Below are 22,463 nucleotides of genomic sequence, written 5' to 3'. Positions count from 1 at the left end.
GTGAGTGCTTCATAATCACACTTTTAGCCTGTAAGCTAAGAATAGGACACAAAGTCCAACAACAAGCCATGTTTCCAGAATAGAGCGCTTGTATTGAGGGATGGGATCCTGCACTGTGGAAGAAGAGATGCAGGCTTACGAGTCAATTTAAGTGGGGGAGGCTGCTGCTTATGCAGATGTCATTTTTTGCAGTTCCAAGTAATGGCAAAACTGAACTCTCCAGTTCAGACTGTTTTTATGCACAGCTGACCATACCACTCTTAACTCTTTACCCTGGATCTTCTTACCCATGGAATGTAAGGTACATTACTTCTTTTAGAGCAAAATCACAACCAAACAAACCCAAATATGGAAAGCAACTTAATACCAAGTATCATGGACTAATTTAGTATTTTTTTCATCTATTTTGCATGGAAGAGATAATCTCCATCTCTTAACAGGATAGGCTGGAAAGCGTACATCAGTTTAAACACTGGGTGAGACGATCAAGACAATTGCTGGATGCTGTCTGACATTTAAACTGCTCATTTCACTGTTTCAGCCACTGTTCATCAGTGGGAGGTAAGAAAGAAAACTTCAGGTTTTCTCCCTCTTGTAAGAAAATAGTGTGTAATGGAATTACCAGCATCAGTGCATTCCCATTCACTTTTCCATTCTTTATGGATGTCAGTTGTTTAGATGAGACATCCAAAGACCTTCTCATTCTCATTAGTTTTCTTAGGATGAAGGAGAGGAGACAGAAGAGAGCTTACTTTACTTGATTAACTTTGAAAGCTGTAAAGTTCCATGAAGAGACTGTAATCCAACTCCAGATAATCTCTGCTGAACACTAAGAAACATGGAAGAACTAGAGAGTAAGATACAAAGGCTCAGAAAAAGTTGTCATAAACCAAAGGAGCCTCTGAAGAGTGGCACATAATGAAGAGCTGTCAACACTTTTGCTCCAAACTAATGTACATCGCTACTTGCTGCTATTAAATAGCTGCCATACTGCAGCCTGGTATGCACTGGTTTTCAGGATAAGGATATAAAGTTTCTTGTATTAAGTTTTATTCTTTAAGAGAAAAAGCCCTAGACCATCAATGTTGTATGTTAGCCTACTTCAAGAAAGCATCTTAAAAAATTCTAATATAGGCTTTCTTTTGGAAGAAAGTACTGCTGTCCTCATCAACAAGCACAAACAGGTTCATGCATCACAAAATCAGAAGACTCAAAATGCTGAACATTTTCATCAGCAAGATGAAAAACTTTTTTTTTTTTTAATTATGTTGATTTTCACTTAATTAAGTTGGGAAGTTTGGATCTGTTCCTCACCAAGCAGAACAGATTTTATTTGTAGGTTCATGGGGTAAATCCAGCTCTAGTCAATGGTGTCAGCGCAGAATAAGAAAGATTTCAGCCTTCCGTTGACTGAAAGAGGTTCAAAATTTTATCTTCAATGTTTAAGATCTCATACCGTGCACTGCTATTGAATTCTAAGTGCAGCTCGGAAGAAAAATTGCAGGGAAACAAAAAAACTTATAAAGAAGAATGAAGTGTCATGGACAGTTAGGATTACCCCAGCAGATAACATGACTACAAACAGGTTTTAAATACCTGCAAATAAATTGCTATATATTGATGGGTCCTGATCCCAGGTATTATTAGTTCATCTGAAAACTAAACCAGGGGAGAGATACACCTTATGCTAAAACAATATGTAAAACTTACATCCACATGGTGTAACTTTCGTTCAATGTAAATTATGAAACCCCTCATTTTATGAAGAACATTGTAGTCAACCTTATGAATTTTCAGGTGGATGCAGCAACACGACATAGTCTCATAAAGCATATCATGAAACAAAAAATGCGCTGATGAAAAATAGTGACTTCACTAGAAGTCACACAGAGAAAAGCTACTGCTATTAAATTGAATTTGAAGACTTCTCTTTTGTCCTGTAATGCACAGGTACACCTTCTCTGGCAAAAAATCCTAAGTCAAATATCCTACAGAGATCACTGATGTGCACAAAAATTACAAGATGCAGAAGTGGCTCAGCTGTGTCTATGGACAAGCCACAGAAGTCTCTTCAATTGCACTAGAAAGTAAATACCAGCCGTCAACGTTTCTTTGTATTTAGTTTTAGGTCTGTCATTTCTTTCTCTATTGATTTGGGCACTTAAAGGATATTTCTAATCCTTTTAGGATATATTTGTGCCTTAACAGGAGCCTCAGCAAATTAGGTTACCTGTTATTTTTTGTATCTTCAAAAAGAGAAATCTTCACATAATCTGGTAAGTAAGGGCAGCAGAGAAAAAGAAGTAGAAGCAGCCTCAGAAGCAGTGAGGCACTTTAAAAAAAACAAAAAACAAACAAAAACAAACAAAACAAAAAACCCAAAACCATGTTATCTGGTCATGATAAAATTATTAAGCTTCTTGAACATCTTTTCAAAGATGGCCACTATCAGAAACATTACAAAAAGTATATATCTTCAGGTATATACCCTACAGAAGTTTCTGGCCTAAGATTTCCCATATGATTCCTTCTAAGAAGCAGGTGCCATATATGTTCTTCACACTTCTCCACACCCTATTTATTCCTGTGAATTAAAAATAACAAAAGGTGCAGGATAAAAATTAATGTAAATCCTAAAAAAACAAACTCCCTACCCAAATAACCCCTCAGCCTGATTTGGTTGTTCCACTGGATTGCCATTGGAATTGTAATCAGTTGCTAGGGTGTGTTCCACCACATGGAACTATGCTCTGCCTCCAGCTCTCGCAAAGAATTCCATGGAAAACATGAAAAACATTTCTAGCCTTGCCCTTGCAGGTGGGCCAGATTCATGAGCAAGCCTACACCACCCCTCTTCCACAGCTGTCAGGCCCTACATAAGTAAATGAAGCCAGAAGAATAATTTTTGAAGTCTAGAGCTCTGAATTGTTCGTATTTCTACTGATAGTTATCTGGTTTTATTTAGCATCTTATAAAGCAAGGCACAAATGTACAAAATTGCATCTACTAAATCAGGTCATTTTTATATATATTTACACAATTATCGTAATAGAAAATGTGCTTAGACACTGTCATAGCACAACAGTAGAAGAATTGCGGGCAACCTGATACTAAACACAAATATCAGATCCTACATTTTTGTTTGTGCTTCACCTGAAGGAACATATTCATATGCAGATACAAAAAGTAATCCAGCCACCATCCTTTGTTTTCCACACCTCAGAGAGATCAAACTTTGTTGCTAAGAAGCTGTGGAAGGAGCAGAAGGCAGTAGACCAGCACCCAGAAGAAAATGATGAAGTAGAATAGCTCCGGCTGCTCAACAATCATAATCTCATGAGTTGGTGCTGGAGTCTCACTTGCTTCCAAGTCCTTTTTCTTCCTGAAAACAGGAGAGAATTTGGTAAAAGGCAGGAAAAAGAAGAAAAAACCCTCACTGTTAACATCTATTGTAAAGATCAGAGGGCAAACTGAAAGACAGCAGTTTACTGAACCATTTCAACCTAGTCAGCTGGAGTCCACGCTAGACTATGAGATGCATAATGGGCTTTAGCAGTGTGTTTCCCTAAGAGCCAATGTACATAGCGATTAATCCTCTGAAAACTCTGGACAAATTCTCAGGTAGTTTAAATACATGCCGTTATGGTTCAGTCCTTTGACATAAGGTGATTTCCATCAGTCAAAAAGATATCCTTTTATATAGAGAACAGTAAATATAGCTTCAGGCAACACATATCACACTTTCACAATTCTACTTATACACTGTACCTGACTTGATATACTTTCCCCAAATCATCTACTTTCAGAGCTTCTCATGTCAGACACCAGAACTTTAAGCAAAAAAAAGCCCAAGACTTCCAGAAACCAGCTAGCAGTTAGGGTTTTATAGGACAACTCCAAAATTCCAACTTTCCAGAATTCCAGCTGCAGTTCATAAGGGCAAAGCCCAATGGACTCTGCCAGCACCACTGAGCACTCACAAAGACAAGAAAAGGTCTTAAGGCGCAAGATGGTACACTCATTTTATAACTTTACAATACTATATGAATCACCCTCTGGTAGACTTTTTTTAATCTACTTTTGAAGAAAAATGGGTTTTGGCCTGTTTTAATGAGTCCTTTTTCAGGCTTGGGGCATCCTGCTTGTTCAAAGATTATACTGGATATATATCTGAGTATTACACAAAACTGGCACAATCTCAGCAGTCTGCAAACAGGCATATCTGTGACAGCTATTAATTTATTTTTTTAACAGAAGTGTGAGACTAGGACACTAGATCCCGGTAATATTTAGTGTGTTTTCTGCATTTAAATGCAACCATCATTTTAACTAGAAGTTCTGGGAGGTACTATTCACTATCACCTTAGAGGGAAAACATAAAGCAATCCTTGTTTCTTATAGATACATAGACCCTAATACCAAAGGGATGCACACACTGAGTTAGGATCCATCACAGCACCCTAAGTCTACACTAAACACATATACAAATTATAGAAACTTATGGGTGCTCTAACAGAGGCCAGAACTCCATTGAATCATTTTTCCCAAGCACTGTCCACACTAAACATTGTCTTGAGAACCTTCCAACCCTGGAAAGAGTCATCACTGCCAGAGGGCCTCATATTTGAAGTCCTCCCATTCTTTTCTTGGTCTGAAGCATCCTCTAAGTGGGGAAGGTGCTCACAATCTTGCTTAGATTGAATTCTTGAATCTTTGAAGTCAAGAAAACATTTTAGTCAATGGGGAGATCAAGCAATAAAGAAGTTTTGTATCTTGCACCTATGGGAAATATGGACTCCGAGCCACTAGACACCATGTCCAGTCAGTATCCACCATTACAGTTAGTTTTTATTTCCCTTGGTAGCATTGTTGGAAGTACCTAGGAGCTGCGCATTCCTTGCAAAAAGCTTTGTCTGAATAAGAACAACTCACCTCATGATTAATGGATTTTCACCCGTATCTGTCATCTGCTCATTTTCAGCATAAGTTTCCTTAAACAAACAAAGAATCCAGAAATAGATTATATAAACAAATAAAATTAGCATCTTGCAAAGAGGGAAGATATGTGTGCTTTCTATGCAGCATGTGTCTAATATTTGCTCAGATAAAATGAGTGTGTCCTTACAAATTTATTCCCTGCCTGCACATCCACCACTGCAGTCTGGTACATATACAGAAAAGAAAAAAAGTTTTGAAAAAAGATTAATTTTTTTTTTTTTTTGCTTTCAACAGCTTTTATTCAGTTGAATAAAACTCTCCTCATTCATATACATGTCTAGTAGCTCTGATAGCACCACAAAACTAGAGCACCTGTATGAAACCTCCATTCCACTGAACATCAGTGGCAGCATTTCTTTAAAACGTCAAGAAGCTCATAATTTTATTTGGTGCTGAAAAGAACCACATTCCTATCCTTGCTTAGCATGCCCAGATTGCTGTTGCTGTCCCTTCCTTCTGAGTTAAAAAATAAAAATCCAGAGCTTGGTTGTACAGTGTGCTCTCAAGAAACATGTATGAATTACATCTGCCATTAAGGATGCAGTTTACTGAAGTTCTTCTAGGGTTAAATGCTGCTGTTGGGATAATACAATACACTGTTACTATGAAGGAGAAGGAGAGAGCCCAGTCTTTCCTAAAAAGTGCATTTCAGGAGACACCCAGCTTTTTTGCAGGACTGTGACCAGGAAAAAGAAACTGGCGTAGCAAATAAAGGCAGTTTCAAAGAAGTGAAACGTTATGACAAAGTAACCATCAAAGTTACAACAGATTTAAATGTAGTATTAGGTAAACTTTGTGGGTTTGTTCAAGGTTCAATAAGGGTCAGTTCCATATATTTAGAAGAGTTCATAAAGCTTTTCAGCGATGGCTGGTTTTGGCACTAAAATTTTTGGAAGTCACAGGGCTTTTGTATTATCACAGAGCTTATCTATAGAGTAGGCCCTTTTACAGGATGTGAATTTTTTGGAGTTTAAGAGAAACAGCGATAGGCAAATGTCCACATACTTACCTCCTCAGAAGTATTAGGAAATCTTTTTCGGAGATACATGTTGGAATCACTGTCACTGGTTCTGAAATGTATGTAAAGCCAAAGATTTTAAACTCATAAAGCCAAGTTTTGTTTTGACTTCAAAGAAAGCCACTGCAATTGCACATGCTATTTTTAAGCTATGAAAAACCACAAATATCCATTGTTGCATGTATTAGAATATGGACTTGAATTAATCAGTAACATTATAAAAAATAGCTTTAGCAAAATCTGACCCACAATAAAATATCCATATGCTCAAACTGGAATCTTTTCTGAAAAAATGGTATCTGATAGGGTTTTTGCACATCATTTACATTTAAGTGAGAGTATACCCCAGGTTTTATGGCTGTCTGTATAAATTAAACAATGACAGGCCATGCAGGGAACAGAAAGCTTGAAGGAGACAATGGGTTTTTCTAAGCAAATTGTTTCGAATTCATTAGAATGCTATATTGATAAACGTCAGCAAATTACAGTTCATGTCCCACTCAAATATATTACCTAAGAACTAAATTAGAAGATAAGAGGGAACATAAGTGAATGGAGTAAAATTAGCTGAGTGTCTCTGTGCTGGGTCTGGCTGGGGTGCAGTTAACCTTCCCTGTAGCAGCCCCAATAGTGCTGTGCTTTGTATTTGTAGCTGGAACAGTGCTGATAACACACCGCCGTTTCAGCTGTTGCTGAGCAGTGCTCACACAGCACCCAGGCTGTCTCTCCTCCCCCACCACCTCAAAGGTCACTAGGCCTTGGGGGTAAGCAAGAGGTTGGGAGGGGACATAGCCAGGACAGCTGACCCAAACTGACCAAAGGGATATTCCATACCATATGATGTTGTGCTCAGCAGTAACAGCTAAGAGAAAGGAGGAAGCTGGCAGAGGGACATACACACGCACTCTCTCTCATTATTAAGTCGTTTGCCTTCTGAAGCAACCACTATACCTACTGAGGCCCTACTTCCCAGGAAGTGTCTGGACATTGCCTGCTGATGGGAAGTAGAGCATATTTTTTTCTTTTTTTTTTTTTTTCTTTCTCCTTTTAATTTGCTTCCACAAGTGGTCTTTGCTTTTTTTCTTTAAACTGCCTTTCCCTTGACCCATGACTTTTTAATCTTAATTTTCTCCCTCCAAGATAGAGTGTGAGAGAATGGCTTGGTGGGCACCTGGTGGCCAGCCAAAGTCAACCTACCACAGTCTTGTTCACTTGTTCACAGACAGAAAAAAAAAGGCCAACAAATATCTGTTGGAATGAAGCAATGTCACACATAGTGCCACAATGCACATGAATTATTTTATCTACGTTACAAAACATTCTTTCTGTTGGAAAAACAGTTACAACACTGCCCACTGCCGTGTTCAAAATGCACTGGGGTTCCAGTTGGGTTTTGCGTAGCAAAGTTTGTATACCAAAGTCAAATCAAGTCCCATTGGCACTGAATCACTTGACACGTTTAAGAGATACACAGGAAGAAGCTAGTAAGTCCCAACACACTGCTCCTAAAAGAAATCTGCAAGAAACATGCAGTGGTCAATGCACACTTCAGAAGGCATTCATACCAGCTAGGGGTAGTTAAGACAAAATTAATGTGAAATACCTGGTAAATTCCTGAACATCAGCAATTTCTTCCAGGTTATGTTGTGACAGAGAAGTAATGCTGTCTTCTGAGATCTGTAAGTCTTCTGCTTTCATCATGTTTTTCCCTTCTTTCTCCCTGTTACTACTTTTTTCTGGTCTCTCTATGGCTGTTGATAAATCCTCTACATGGTCTGCTATGGCCTGTTGAAATTAAGAAATATTTTGCATTAGACAACAAGACTGACTCTCCACCCTTCCAAATATCTTAGTAGTGTAGCCTACTCAGATGCTAAATTGCACGTAGTATGAGGTGGAAAGTCTCACTAAAGAGAACAAAAAGCAATTAATTTCTTGAAGATCATTTTGGATACATTGGGCTATAAAGTATCATCCATTCAACATACATACAATTAGTTGTCAGTTATTTTTATATAAGAAGTCATGACATGACATGGCTCTTTGAAATAATCCACTAAGATTTTTTTTAATCTATCCCCAATTAGTCTTTGAAGCTAACAGCAATTTGACTTCATTACTGTAGTAAGTGTCAGGACCAAAACATGTCCAAGTAACTTGTCTAAGCAACATGTAGAGTAACGTTAAATGGACGCTCATTCCTGAAAAACATTGTCTAAAATTACTGCGCTGGAAAATGTGTAAGACAATTAAAAATCAGCGTCTGCAAGAAGAGATGCAGTAGCAAATTGCCTAAACCCAGTACACAGAATAATTACCAAAAATCACCCATTTCTCCTCCTCCAGTGTAGACAAGGCTTCATTTTATCCATGTAATTTATCCAACTCAAATTGGTTTAAGTTTTTGTAGGCAAACTTATTTGGATTCAGACAATTACCTTTTTCTGTGTCCTTTCTGTATCAGCAATACTACTTTCTCTTCATGTCATTACAAATTATTAAAAATACCTTCAGTGATAATCTTTTATGCCTAGGGATTCTATAGGAGCTTCAAAGTACTTTAAAACTTAATTAAAATTCAAATTTTTGGAGTACTATTAGTATTAGGGCTTATTCTCTCTTCTAATGTCCGATCTCAGGGATCTGCAATTCCATTCATGCCAGTAGAGGGCTGTGGCAAACAGCGTTATGGGACAGGAAACCATGTATAGTTTACATATTTCTCCAAAGCCTTGCAAAACAAAAGCCAATGAAAACCACTGAGGTCAGATGGTAATCCCCCATATATACACAAATAAACGGTGGCAATAAAAAACAAAAATACCTCAGGATGTTGTGGAACAGTAGAATCTTCATGGTTGGTGGACTTTTTGACATATTTTTCAATTTCTTCTTCTTCCTCTTCTCCTACTAGTAATGGCACTTCTTTTTCATCAGAAGAATTCATGTGACTGTTAATATCTGTTGTTTCCTCCTCACTATTCTCAGTATCCATTTCTGATGGAGGGACACCTAGCTTATTCCCCAAGCCTGGCTCTGGAGCATACTCTTTGTAGTTCTGTTCTGGTAAGCCCTTCTCATGTAAAACATCTGTTACTGTTTCAGAAGCAGCTTTGTCATTTCCAGTATCATAACCTTCAATACAAGGCTCAAGGTAAGCATCCAAAACTGCTGATATGGGAACATTATAATGTGGATAATAAAAGAGATCATGGGGTATTACAGATACTTTCGAAGAACTGGGTAGGATTTCAGCTGAAGACTCAACTTCATCACAGCTGTCGAGGTTTTCTGGATTTTTATGTACATCTGAAAGAGAGTCATCAGATGTTTCATCCTGTGTAGGTAGTTCTTGGCTTTTGAGATTAGAATCATTCAGTGAACAATGGTTAGTTTCTATTGTCTCGAAGACAGGTGATCGCTTTGTATGTTCATTTTCTGGAAGTTTCAGTATTTCCTCATTTAGAAGATGAAGAACATATTTATGTGTATCTTCTTGTTTTGAGATATCTTCTGGTAAAAGAATTGAAGTTTGGAGTTTGCTCTCTTCTACTTTATTTATAGATTCATCTGTAAGTATACCTGAAGTCCAGGATAATGGACTCAAAGAAGAAGTATTGGCTGAAAGGCTCTTAGTTTCATTGTCATATTCAGTAGAGGTTTCTTTAGTTAATTCTTCAGAGTAGTCTTCAAAAGAGTCAACAGAATTTTTCTGATCTGTCAGAGCAGATGGAGAAAGGTCGTTGTTCTGTTTCAGTGGATCATCAGATATACTCCCTTCACCTGGCATGAATTTATCACTTAGAACCTCCCAAGAGGAATTGGATTCAAAACTGACAGATCCTGTAATTTTCAGTGAGGTAGGCCTCTGAGGCTCCTCTTCAGACATTTCCTGTGAATCACCTAATACTAAACTCAATTTCCCATTGCAATTTTCAGGAATGGTTTCTGGTGGGATTGTCTCAGGGTTGTCATGAATATGAACCTTTGGAGGAGCAGGATGACTCCTTTCGTGATTAACAGTATACATGCTTTCTTCACTTTCACTTAAAATCAGGATTTTGCCTTCCTTTTCTGAAGGTGTGTCTTTGATGTGGACGTATGTGGACTCAATTGGAAGCTCCTTGTCAGGATCTGTAAAGTCTTCCTGTAAGCAATAATACACCATTAAAAGACAAATCATACCTCAGATACCATTTTACTTTTCCCAAACACTACAGAAAGAATAACTAGCCCATCACCTCATTACCTTGTGAACGGCCAATTAATGACTCACTTATTTTGAAAGAAGGGAAACCAATTTGGCAAGTCAAGTGACTTGAACAAAGCTCAACATCAAGAAGCCACTTGTACAGGAAGATCAGAATGCAGACAAGCCTACTCTTCAGTTGTTAATACATTCCTCTCTCCCTGCTGCACCTGTGGAGACAATGGACTTGTTTTTTTGACACAATCCCAAACCCTGGGAATAAAATAAAACTAACAAGTCCACTAAATCCACAGTGCAATATATTAATATACTGGATTATTTCATTCCAACAGACTGTATTTAAAAAACAAGTAGGCTTTTTCTTTGTCCATTAAAATGCCCATAGGTCTTAATGCCAACAAATTGTATTGCTCATCTAATCTAATCTAATAATAATAATTAGATTATTATAATAATTTTAATTTGAATTATTTTAGTAATGCCTACCAATTTTACAAGCTACAAAATACATGCCAACTGAAACCTTCAGTCAAGGAATGAGAGGAAGGCTTTTCATGTAGGAACCATCATCTATGGTGGCATAAAAACTTACCCAGATACTCAAGGGACACTAACTCCCTTGGGGACCCTTTCAAACCAAGACAACTATGTTGAACTAGGTTTGTCTGAAAGTACGAGCAGCGCCCAGACAGGCTTTTTCAACTTATGCAGATCGCTTCTCCAGTTCTTGGGACTTCCCATTTTTCCTCGAGTTTTCTGTCTCCTATCCTTTAATTCCTCTATAAATTTATCCTCTGTTTCTCCAAAAGACATTTGTCAATCCCTGATGGTCAGTCCCTGCTTCCTCCTTAGTTCTTTATTTTTTATAAAGTCTGCATTACAGTCCTGGTCCTTTAAGCTGCAGTTTATGTCATGCTTACAATGAGTGCTTTGGCTGCTGCATTGACAAGATTCAGCCCTGGTATCTCGTGTCTGATTGATACCTGCTAAATTCAGATTGATTGTGGCCCTCAAACTTGAGAAGATAGAAGTCAAAATTAAATTCAAAGTCCAATGAATCATCATAGATGAACAGACAAATTTCAGCCTTATTTAAGACTTATTTGTAAGCTCTGAAACTTATAATTGGATGTAAATGTTTCAAAGGACAATTCTACCTAAAGCAAGTTAGCCAATGAAAGCCCACTTGACTGGATTTAACAAAAATGTGAAAAATTAAATCTGAGCTTGTGGTTTATTTTAAACAGCTTAGAAAGAAACCTAGAAAATAAATACAGCAATATTTGACTTTATTAAGTACAAGAAAGCAAATTTTAAAAATTAGATGATGTAGGAGTAAACACATACCCCTTCCAGTTCTGGGAAGTGTTCCAGAAATTGCGCCACGTATGTCACAATTGACTGTTCATCAGGTGATTCCACCATAATATCTGTGGAGACAGATGCAAAGGGCTTGAGCACACACAGCCTTAAAACACTCTTGCAGGGGAATAGATTGTCAGACGTTTACCCCGCCTTTATGATGAGAGAAATAACAGCTACAAATACATTTATTTTTCTGACAGGTAAGAGGTATACTTTTCACCACTTTTTGCCACTCGAAAAAGTTTTCAACATCTCATTTGCATTGATTTTTTTCTTATTTCCAAATGCATACTGAACCCTGATCAGGTTCCCTTTTCATACACCTTCATACTGTCATTTATGTTGTTGTCACTAGCCAGTGATCTTGCTGACTGACAGCACAGAGATTTATTTTTAGCAGGATGGCCCAATCTTCTACCAGGTTACCCATGAAAGCACAAATAACCAATCTGTGCTTTCAGTCATAAAATCAAGGCCTAACAGCTGTCTAGGAGAGTTCAGTAAAAAACACTGCAAGAAGAAGCTCAATTTATATATGTATAATTATATACACACATATATATATGCTTATATTTACAGGTATAAATATATATGTGTATATATGCATTGTAAAGAAAAAACTGGGAGATGCAAATACATTTGAATAGGTATCTACCTATTTTCCTGGTACGGCAGACTCACACACTTTGTCCTGGAGTGACATTTGGGCTCTGCAGACTGTAGGCAATATGAAATTGTGCTGATGCACTGAGATACTTCTTAGCACAACAGGGTGGTGATTAATGCTCGCTAGTAATGCAGATGTCACATAGCATCTAAACATTAACCAGGACCAGTGTACATAGCTAAAACTATGGTAAGATCTCTGCCCCCAAGGAGCTTACAAATGTGACTGGAAGCATGCCACTACAAGCCAGTGACCAATTCATTTTTATTTTTCTTATCAATCAGCCCAACACACTGATCACATTAACACCCTCATCACGGGAGGTTTTTGGTAGGTATCACAATGCAATATTCATGAATTCATTCTAGCTTGAATGTTACCCAACCAAGTTGATGCAGGCATTTTACCTTCTGGTTCTAGGAGCCGAGGAACACCCAGCTTATTTTGTGCTATGCTGAAAGCATCCTCCAGGTTTTCTCGAGATGATTTCTCCAGTGCTTGCTTCATGTCTACCAAAGTAGAGTCTATTGCTTTTATGATAGCTAAGAAAGCAAGGCCACTCCTCCAACTGCTGGCAAAGTCCTGAACTGCAACACCGTACCTGAACAGAATTACATACAGTTTACATGGGTGGTTGTGTTAGAAAATCCAAAATAAAAGCATCATCGTTTTCAAAGACTCCTGAAAGTTAAAAGTAAGGTTGCTGAGTTGCACTAGTCACATTTGAGATCTTTTTGGATTTCAGAAAGCACAAAATACGTCTGTAAAAAACAAGGATTCACAAACTGGATTGGTGTGACAGCTGACATCAACCTGCTTGTAGGAAGTAGTTAGTAAAAACAAAGCCCTCAAGAACTCAGCAACCACATTTAACATTCACAAAACCAAATGTCTCTGTGATTCCTGTTTCTGATGCTCTCCAGCATTTTAATACCATAGCTTGGGAAGACTGCCAGCACTTAAGTATTTAAAAACATAAGCATAAATTATTCCAATTCCTGTGTACTTGGCCTTCTATAGCAAAAAAAAGTGCTTTACCAAGTGCAAATGGTGTCAGTATACGTATAAACCACAAGTGTGTTAGATCCCTAAAGTTTTGGAGGAAAAAGCCACCATCAAACTTGCAATGAAATGCAGCTCCAGAACAGAAAATTCTGTACAGGTCATGGGATAACAGGATTATAAAGATGCTATTATGTCGTTAATAATGCAGTTGCAAGAACAATTTCCTCCTATTAGATGTTTTGAGTTTGTACTCTTTGACTGGACTGTGAATTATGGATCTCAATGGGACAAGTTTATCTGCACAACAAGCACCCTTAGCTTCACTGGAGATAACCAAGGGATGATGTGGCCCACAGGACCAAACATTTAAGATGTCAATTTGCATCTTTGACACTAGACACAGAACATCACACAACATTTGTATGCACAGGCAGATTTGGACATATAAATCCATCAACAGACAAAAATGCCAAGGACCCATGCCCTCTTTAAAACTCTGTGGCAGTCACCATTTCAGATAGTAATGTACATAAAATACAATCCAAGCATTTACACGTGCACTAGACATCTTGCACTGAAGTTTGTTAACCCAACTTGTTACCAGTAACTCTGCCAGGTTAAATAAAGCATTACTAGACAAAATCCCTTGGTGAAAGAACTGCTTTTTTATTAAGGATGTGTTGAGAGATGTTGAGAGATGTGTTGAGCAGCAGAAATGGACCCAGATGTTACACGTTCATGAGAAGAGACTTAAGATTCACCCCCTTCCCCTTTTTAATTCTGAGGAAAGAGGAACTCTAGTAGGGGCTCTGTCCTTCAAGGTACTCTGCAGCACACAGAGAAGCTTCCTCAGGGCTACTACTAAATTTAGAAGACTGTTGCTAAAGTCTTTCAATATGTTTTTTTTCCAGTTCACCCTTTAGTTAGCAAAAGATAGCAGATGGACTGCACAAAAGCCAGGGGGCAAGGGGAGAAAGGAACGATCCTGTTTTAAACAGCGCCAAGCAGATTAGCGCAAGTTAACATTTAACACTCAAATCGTGAAGCCAGCAACGCACACGGCTTCAAGGTCAGATGGCCACTGTAGACAAGTGGCCGTAGTGATACACCCCCCTGCAGAGACCTTGTGTCTGCAAATTTTGAAAGCAGAAGCAGCCACAGCACATGGTAACACACACACGCGGCATGAGAAAGAAAAGAGATCCAGTTTCAAAAGGGCAAGCAGCAAAACATGGTTTTATACAAGGGTTTGTTAGCTTACTTTCTAGTTTTCCTCTGAACCCAGTTTAAAAGTGCTCTGATGGCTTTCCGCTGATCCTTCACTGTAACAGAGACGTTTCTCTCCACGCTGGGAGTGCTGGGGTGGGACGTGTCTGACTCCGGACCACTGGGCCCGGAGGACAGGCTGGAGGAGGAGGAGTTCCTGTTGAGGTTGCCTGTCAGCTCCTTAATCTATAATAAAAGGAGAAACACGCAGTGCTGCGGTTTAACACTGGCTGCTTGGAGAGCTCAGTGCTTGTTTTCATGCAAACTTTAAAGATAACAGCGCCATAACTGAATTTTAAGAGGTAATTATAGACCTACGCATTAAACTCTCAGCTTGCATTGTGCAGATGTGACAGCCAGCATCAGCACAGCTGGCAACTCCAGGAAACGGAAAGGACAAGGTATCAGTTAAGGCTGAACTGAGGAAATTCATATTAAACAAAAAGCAAAGAAACATGTCCTTGAAAGAAAAGTTAGTTTAACCAAAATTGTTCTTTCTCTTCACAGGACTTGCTTGAGTGAAATATTTTTAGTCAAGAAATGGTGACGTGCAGCAGCACTCCTGTCCTGGTCAGCATTGATATTTAAGTACAAATTATCCACTCTGCTGCTCTGAGGTCCCCCATGGCCTCTGCTGCTGGGGTGACAGATTCTGGTCACACCATTTCTGCCCACAAGTCCGTCTGGCCAAACTGGTGCTGTGCACCACTGTTCAGCTTGAGTTGCTCAGCCAGGGAGAGAAAACTCAGTGCAACTCTGAGATTATTTTTTTTAAACCTAGCCATTTTTGAAACAAGCTCAAAAGAATAAAAAAGCCTCACAGTCTTACAAGAATTGCAGAACCCTCCCTCCATCTCTCTCTGTTCATTAGAAATCGGTATTGTCCATAAAGGCACTTTCAAAATACATGTAGATTAGGGAATAGCCTTAATCTCAGCCTGGGGCTAAATCAATTTTCAGGCTCAAATCAGTTTTATCAGTTCCAGGCCCTTCAAGATCTTTCATTTGGCCCTTTATATCAGTTGCGAATTTTTGCCATGTTGAGTAAGTCTCTAGAGATCAGTGATTCTACATGGAATTTCCCACCACATTGGACCAAATCCAGATCAGGTTATTGAAAATAAACTATGACCTGGAACCAAACCTGAGCCATTGGTTCAGATCCAGGGAATCTGGAACAGAACCCTGAGAAGGCACAGGAGAGAAAGAAAAGTAGTAATCTGAAGCTCTAATTCTGGTCCAAGTCAAACAAGGGCTTAAACTGTCTCCTATTTACTCCAAAATAAGTCAAATGAAGTAAAATGAAAGCAGCTGCAGGTATAAAATTAGTATACATTAAGAGGAAAAAGCTCAGGTTTAGCATGCTTAATTATGTTTTTTAGGATTAAAAATCAATTTAAAAATCAGTATTCAGCTGGAATAGATTGATACCATAAAGATTGTTCACTCGTAATTAAAGTATTCAAGTTTTACTACCTGAAAAAACAAGATTATATTCCATATTAGTCCAAGTACCAGAGAGGAATTTCCATCTGCTATTTCTGCTGCATCAATGCTAACAAGCTTCACCTGTAGAAGAGATCATAAATTCAGAGCCAAATTCAGAGAAGCAAGGTAAATACAAAAAATGCACTGAGACTACTGCGTATGTCCAGAACACTTCTGCCACTGACTGGCCAGACAAAAAGCAAGACTGAAATCTTTTGCTGATGATCATTTCCCCTGATCACAACCAAACCGCTCGCTAAACTCTTGTCTCAAGCCCTCAGCATAGTCTGCAGAACAGACTTGAGCCGAGTTCTGCATCTTCAAGACCACAAATGTGTTTCCTCCATACAAAAATGGAACAAGATGGTGTCCCCTCCAGTGGATCCTATTCTTAGAAAGCAGAGAGTTAATTCTCGTACAAAAATTAAAATCCTAATAATATCTGCTTACTTCTGTTTTGCTATGAATCTCCTTTGTCCTTCTTATCTCACCTTACACAGCTTGTCACACACTTCTGATTAAATCGGTTAGCAAACGATAGGGTTGCCTAATCCAAGCAAACTCTAGACTTTCCCACACTGAGGTTTCTACCTGATAACACCAGGATGTTATTCTCTTAGACAACACAGACTTGGCTTTGACAAAGGTCACAGCCGAGGGAGGAAGCAAGGAAGCTGTCAGTACTGCACATGGCACCCAGACCGAGTTAAAGCCCGGCACAGAGCCCCTTTATCACTCAGAAATCCTGTACATGATGAATCACTTAGCAGTGCTTTACCCTGCTGCCCCAGTTCCACAGAAGCGTACACTGATGGGTTCCACCCATTGTGGTTTAATATCTAACCCTGAAGCTCCTGGCAGCCAACACATCTTGCCAATACTTTCATCACCACCCTTCACTAACTGGTTTGGTTAAACTGAAGAAAGGAAAGCAAAATAACTTTATCTAGTGGTTCACACAACAGCTTTCAGTATTAGCAAGAAGACACCTCTAGCTGTCACATTTCAAGGCTCAGATTTCTTGCTAGCTCCAAGGTATTTGGCATGGGAAAACCTTTAAGTCCTAGTACATTTTAATAGCAGTTTCTCCAAAATGGGGAGCAAGTGGCATTTATTGTTAGCCTGCTCTGTGTCAGCTCTGTCCTGTTACTGCTGCTTATGTTTGTCATCCAGCCCAGCAGAGATAGCTGGCTATAAGATACTGGCTGCTTCCTCTTAAGGAAACAAGAAATCCATAGAAAAGTAGGTGCTTTAGCACTAATCATTAAAAGGTCGCCTGTGTCCAAGGCTCCTCCTGCCTTGCCTTGCTCATTGAGGTTCTAGGTTGTCCCCTGGCGAGGTCCTGGCAACCAGGCATGCTTCAGCTGCAGCTCTGCAATGTGTTGATATCAACAGAGAAAAAAATTCTCTTCTGCCAGTGGGCCTCAGCTGGATTTGGGTAAAAATTATCAACTGGGAAACTGTTAAGAAATCTGAGAACTTGTAAAATATTTCTTAGCAGTTCTATAGTAGGACATGTAGACATACACCTTTAGGGCCAGAGCAGCCCCTCCTGATGGAGTATCCAAGAGGAGACTGGAACACCTGGAAGTTACTGGACAACTTCTTGACCTCTCACATCCTCTCCTGGGAAAAAGGCAAAGGAGGTTAAACCTCCTACATCTTTCAGGACATAAAAGATCCACTAAAGGCTTCACATCAAGCTCATTCCTGCACTGGGGTTGCAGTGACTCTCCTGCTTGACTAGCCCTGCTCTAGTACCCCTGGAGCAAGAGACAAACTCATTGCAGGGTAGCAGCAAAGAGGCATCCTTCACTGTTGTGGCATTCCACAGCAGGCAGGGTTTTGCCCCTATGCACACACCAGATCCCTCCTCATCCATTAAGTTTAAACCCTGTGGAGTACTTGCACCCTGGAGTCAACAGGATCATCAATTACATTTTCTTCCCAGATGGCAGAGTGGAGAAGTTGCAAAACTGTACTTCAGACACTAGATTAAAAAATCTTTCATATAGCGGGAGTCCTCCAGTCCTTTATGGGCCAGAGTCCAATATCAGTTTTCTCTTTCTGAAAGATCTGGGTATACCAGGTGTATGAGTTGTGATATGGCTGGGATTTCTCTTGACAGCATCACTTCTCAACACTTTTTAAGAGCAGAGAGTTTTCAAGACACAGGCCACATCCATAGGGCTTTGGAATAAAGCCCTATAGGAGAAATCATAAAAGAAAAAAGGATTGAATAATTTCAAGCTACAGGGTCTGATCTGGCTTGGTCACTTACAGCTTTAGGAAGTGATCTTGAAGTAAGGCCACACTGACTATGAGGGAAGTTATATCCTTATAAGGTTTTGATTCCTGGAATTATGTATTTATGTCATGTTCCCAGATTTAATTTTCTCTTGCCTTTGACTCATGATCAGCTGCTGCAGCAGTTTACCAGATAAATACATGATTTGTAATACTGAAAGTATTTCTGATGAAAGAAAGTCATCTACCTTCAGCATAACTGAAGTAATGCCGCTAAGACCCAGTTCATAAGATTACTTACATTTCTTTTTTATTTTCTTTTAATATTAGGTTCCTGATCCTTTAAGCCTGTTGAACTTTTACATTATAAAATGAACACATAATCCTTGGTTTAGACTCTGTAGGTGTTCTCATTTTGCATTTTTATGTGGCTTTTCAGCCTTGCTGCTAAGGTAAGTCCCAGTGCCTTTAAGCAATGCATTCCTCTTACCTACATGCAGTGCATCAGAGTAGATACAATTATAACCATTACAATTTTCAATATACATCAAGAGAAGATATTATGACCAGCCTTTGAAAATACTCACATTACTGTCCTCCAAGAACTTAAGTGCTTTGGCTATGTTGTTCAAACGAAAAATGCGATGGGTTGAAGATTTGTATTCGTGCATCTAGAAAAAACAAGAGCCATGCTGTTTTTAAAAACGGTGGAATTATTCACCACTACATACAAGCTTAAAAAACCTACAGATACAGAGGCAAAATAAAGCTAAGGAAATCGACCAATATAAAATTATTGCCATATTTTCTGATCAGTAAAGTGTTTCAACTACATGATCTGCCCTTGCTTTAGCAAAACAGGGTTAGCAACCAGCTTTTCTGCTCTCCAGATGTTATCAACCTCCAGAACCTGCCATGTTGATTATTTATGTAATTACTCCTCAACCACAGTCACAGGATCAAAGTTACCTGAAATTCATAATAATAGTTGTTTTTTCTTTTTTTTGTGAATTAAATTAAATGATCCTCATTAGGAGGCATGAGCAGTTTTCACAGCAGGCACAGGCAGGTGGGAGGCAGAAGCCTTCACTTTAGCAAAGATAAAACAGTTTTGCTGCATGCCTGGCTCCCTGCAATTCCACTTTGGCACGCTGTTTTTATGACATGTGCAGGAATACCTAACTGCCAGCACAACAAGTCTGGCCAGCTGACCTTACCTCCTTCCTTGTCCTCCTCCCTGACCTCCCAAGGCATAGCCTAAGGTCTACCATGATGTGTTTCCCCTTTCAATTCCTTTCCAGCCCGGCTCTCAATGCAATCTGTGTGAATGCACACAGAGACATTGCTGCTTCTGCTACAGCTTCCCAAAACTGCAAGAATATTAAAGAATAGGTGGTTCTGCATGTCTGACCACAATGGCCACTCCTGCTGCAGTATACAGAGCATCACCGGGTGATTGCAAGTGCATCTGCAGTGGTGAGACGGCTCCTGGTCTCTCCTCTTATCCAAGTGTAATACCCACTTAAAAGAGAGTACTTGCTGACAACACTGATGTAGAAAGACAACATTAAAGTCAACTGTAATTGGTCATTTATATTTGCACTGGGTGTTTCCATTTCTGGTACTTGGAACTTTATACAGCTCTTACAAAGAAAGGAGAGAAGAAGATTCTGATAAGTGAAACTTTGCCCTTCTGATTTAGACCGTATCAGTAAGACTAATGAAACCTGAGCCAGGTTACCAGAACTAAACTCACAAGTACACCAAGCATCAGCAGACCTATTAAGTGTCATAATGATCATAGACTAAATAGAAACAGAATTTATGGATTAAAAAATAATACAGCAAATGTATCTTTTCTTGGTAACGTGACTTGGGTCATTTCCAAACAGAACATGTGAGCATTAATGTATTAATATCTTAAAAAACCTGAGCAGAAGGAACATTTACACTGATCACACACCATTTACACCATAGTTCTGTATTTCCTTGAAATCTAAGTTACAGCTCAGGACACCAGCCTGTAATGTAAAGAAATTACAATGAAGTTGCTGAAATGCTTACTGCTGTACCCAAGACACAGGACCAAATTCACTCTTATTCCTTGGATGTCCATACATTGTTGCTTGTACCATATAGAGCTCCACACCTATGGAGGTTTCTCCCTCTTGTATACGTACCAGCTTTTGCCCTGACAGGACTTCCAGTAGTGCCATCAAAATTTTGCCATCCTGTATGTCTATAAACAGGTCTTTCACTTTCAGAGGCGGCTTGCACTGTGAAGAAAAGAAACCAGGTAGCTTCTAAAGCAGTACTGCTTGGTATGTCACCATGATTTCAGAGAGTAAGAAGGAGAATTTTACAAGACAGACATACTAGAAATAAATCTCAGCCTGCAGGATGAAAGGACCAACTTTTTTCACATCAGTGGCAATTCTGTCGTAAGAATGTCTGAGCTAAAACTGAGATTAGTACTCATGTAATTGCTTATTCCAGACTTCACATAACAGAATCTCACCCTAAAAATTCTGCCTAGGAAGTGACCACCCAAGGGCTGGGTGCTGATCCCTCAGACTGAGACAAGTCCAGCAGAAGCAAATACCACTTTGTGCCCGAAATAAGCCCAAGATCCAGCTTGGCCACAACGTCCTATCTTCTCTCTTAAGGTTTCTGGTGGTGCCACTCTCTTTCCCATTATTTTCTAAGTACTTAAAATAGCAACTTCTTGCATTGTGTCTCTCTCTTCTCAGCAAACTCCTCCAAAGGGAACCAACCTCCTCACTGCACCGAGGTTTCTGATGATGATGTGTACGCTGTCAGGCACACAGCCAGGTCAGCTCAGCCCTTAGGGGTAGTCTCAGCTGCAGCAATTATGCTCTGTTCAGGTGTCACTCACTCATGTGTCCCTAAAGAGCCAAATCTTTTTATCTTTGGGTGTGCAATGCACTACTGTTTGATTAAGCACTGCTTCTGGCAACCTGGGACCACACGTTTTCGTTACTAGTCTTTAATCTAGCCAAGAGTACTAAACAATGCGCCATAAGGAAAGAAAGCAAAGTATCATTCATTTCAAAATTAAATAACGTATCTGAAAGCCTCAAGCCCAAAGATTTTTCATTCTTTCAGTACTTAAGACAAGAACAACCAGAACTCATAAGTTGCAGACTACTCCCAATTATCCTGTGACCGGCAGAGTGAGCTCTTCTCAAAAGAGGACCCAAATGGGATGGTCTGCTCCAAAAGCGGACACACCAAAACCTAAGTTTCCTGAAGAAGTACAAGACAACGACTTTGCTGCTGCCCTTAAAATAAAGAAGCTACTCTGCAAGAAGTGCTTCTCTGAGGATAAAGGCAGAAGCCACCTTCCTCAGTGGGTCTCCTCAGGGAATCACCTGTAATTAGAGAAAGCTTTAGCAAAGCTCTCATTCTTTACATGCATATGTTTATTATGCCACTTCTAGGAAAAACATTAATATAGCAGCAGACTTTTGCCCTCTCTTCAGAAAAGCTTTTTGTGTTGTTGAATCTGAGAGGAAAAAAAATTGTATGCACTCCAGAGAAAACAGTTCACCTGCCCACAGTTTCTAAGACTTCATATGCTTGGCACAGCAGAATTAACAGCACCCTACAGCCTTTTCCATCATCTAATTCCTTCTGTACATCAAAGACCTTCTCAAAGACCTTCTCCACAGTAACATATTTGACAACCCTTTTTGACAGCTCTCAAAACTGCAGTTAGAGCCTGCCTAGAGCCTGAATCACAAAGCAGTCGCGTAACACTGTCTTTGTTCTGAGAGACCTTTGGGAGCAATCGCTAGTCAAAACATTTCCAACTAGCTTTATTCTGATTTTCCAGTGAGATTTAACAGGATCCTTTTATTCCTCCAGCAACACTCACTGCAGAGCAGTGGACTTAAGCTACTATGTCTGTGATGCCTTTCTTCTAAAACCCTGTGCTTTACTATGTCTGAAATGCAATCACTTCCCAAGAACTATAGGAGCTAAACTGAGTCAGCTTGTAGCTCAAACTTAGTCCTAGTCTGCACTTTATGAAATTTAGCCATAGATACTAAAAGCAGTGTGAAGCTCAAACTCCAGTCCAAGTTAGGACTTCATCCAGACCAGGAAGCTAGTATCATTCCTCTACCCTGCACTAAGCATTGCTAGTGTCTCAGTAATATTAAGAATTTTTTTTCTCT

The 22,463-nt window shown here is 39.3% G+C and overlaps 1 protein-coding gene across 1 annotated transcript in view; it reads right to left on the bottom strand.

Annotated features, from left to right (window-relative positions):
- Positions 1–3,228: 3,228 nt before the first annotated feature.
- The window catches only part of CLMN (calmin (calponin-like, transmembrane)), a gene marked incomplete at its 5' end in the record, with an annotated part of 19,988 nt that continues 753 nt past the window's right edge, over positions 3,229–22,463 (bottom strand). The window contains 11 exons of the mRNA XM_010077214.1: positions 3,229–3,382; positions 4,933–4,991; positions 6,008–6,068; positions 7,620–7,801; positions 8,841–10,163; positions 11,574–11,656; positions 12,666–12,859; positions 14,525–14,715; positions 16,006–16,098; positions 18,852–18,935; positions 20,445–20,540. Of these exons, the coding sequence (XP_010075516.1) occupies positions 3,229–3,382; positions 4,933–4,991; positions 6,008–6,068; positions 7,620–7,801; positions 8,841–10,163; positions 11,574–11,656; positions 12,666–12,859; positions 14,525–14,715; positions 16,006–16,098; positions 18,852–18,935; positions 20,445–20,540 (2,520 nt within the window). The remainder of the gene's footprint in view (positions 3,383–4,932; positions 4,992–6,007; positions 6,069–7,619; positions 7,802–8,840; positions 10,164–11,573; positions 11,657–12,665; positions 12,860–14,524; positions 14,716–16,005; positions 16,099–18,851; positions 18,936–20,444; positions 20,541–22,463) is intronic.

The sequence above is a fragment of the Pterocles gutturalis genome, unplaced genomic scaffold (assembly GCF_000699245.1).
Source record: "Pterocles gutturalis isolate BGI_N339 unplaced genomic scaffold, ASM69924v1 scaffold28673, whole genome shotgun sequence".
Classification (NCBI taxonomy): Eukaryota; Metazoa; Chordata; class Aves; order Pterocliformes; family Pteroclidae; genus Pterocles; species Pterocles gutturalis.
Note: the sequence above shows the minus strand (reverse complement) of the source record. Positions and strands in the feature narration are given on the sequence as shown.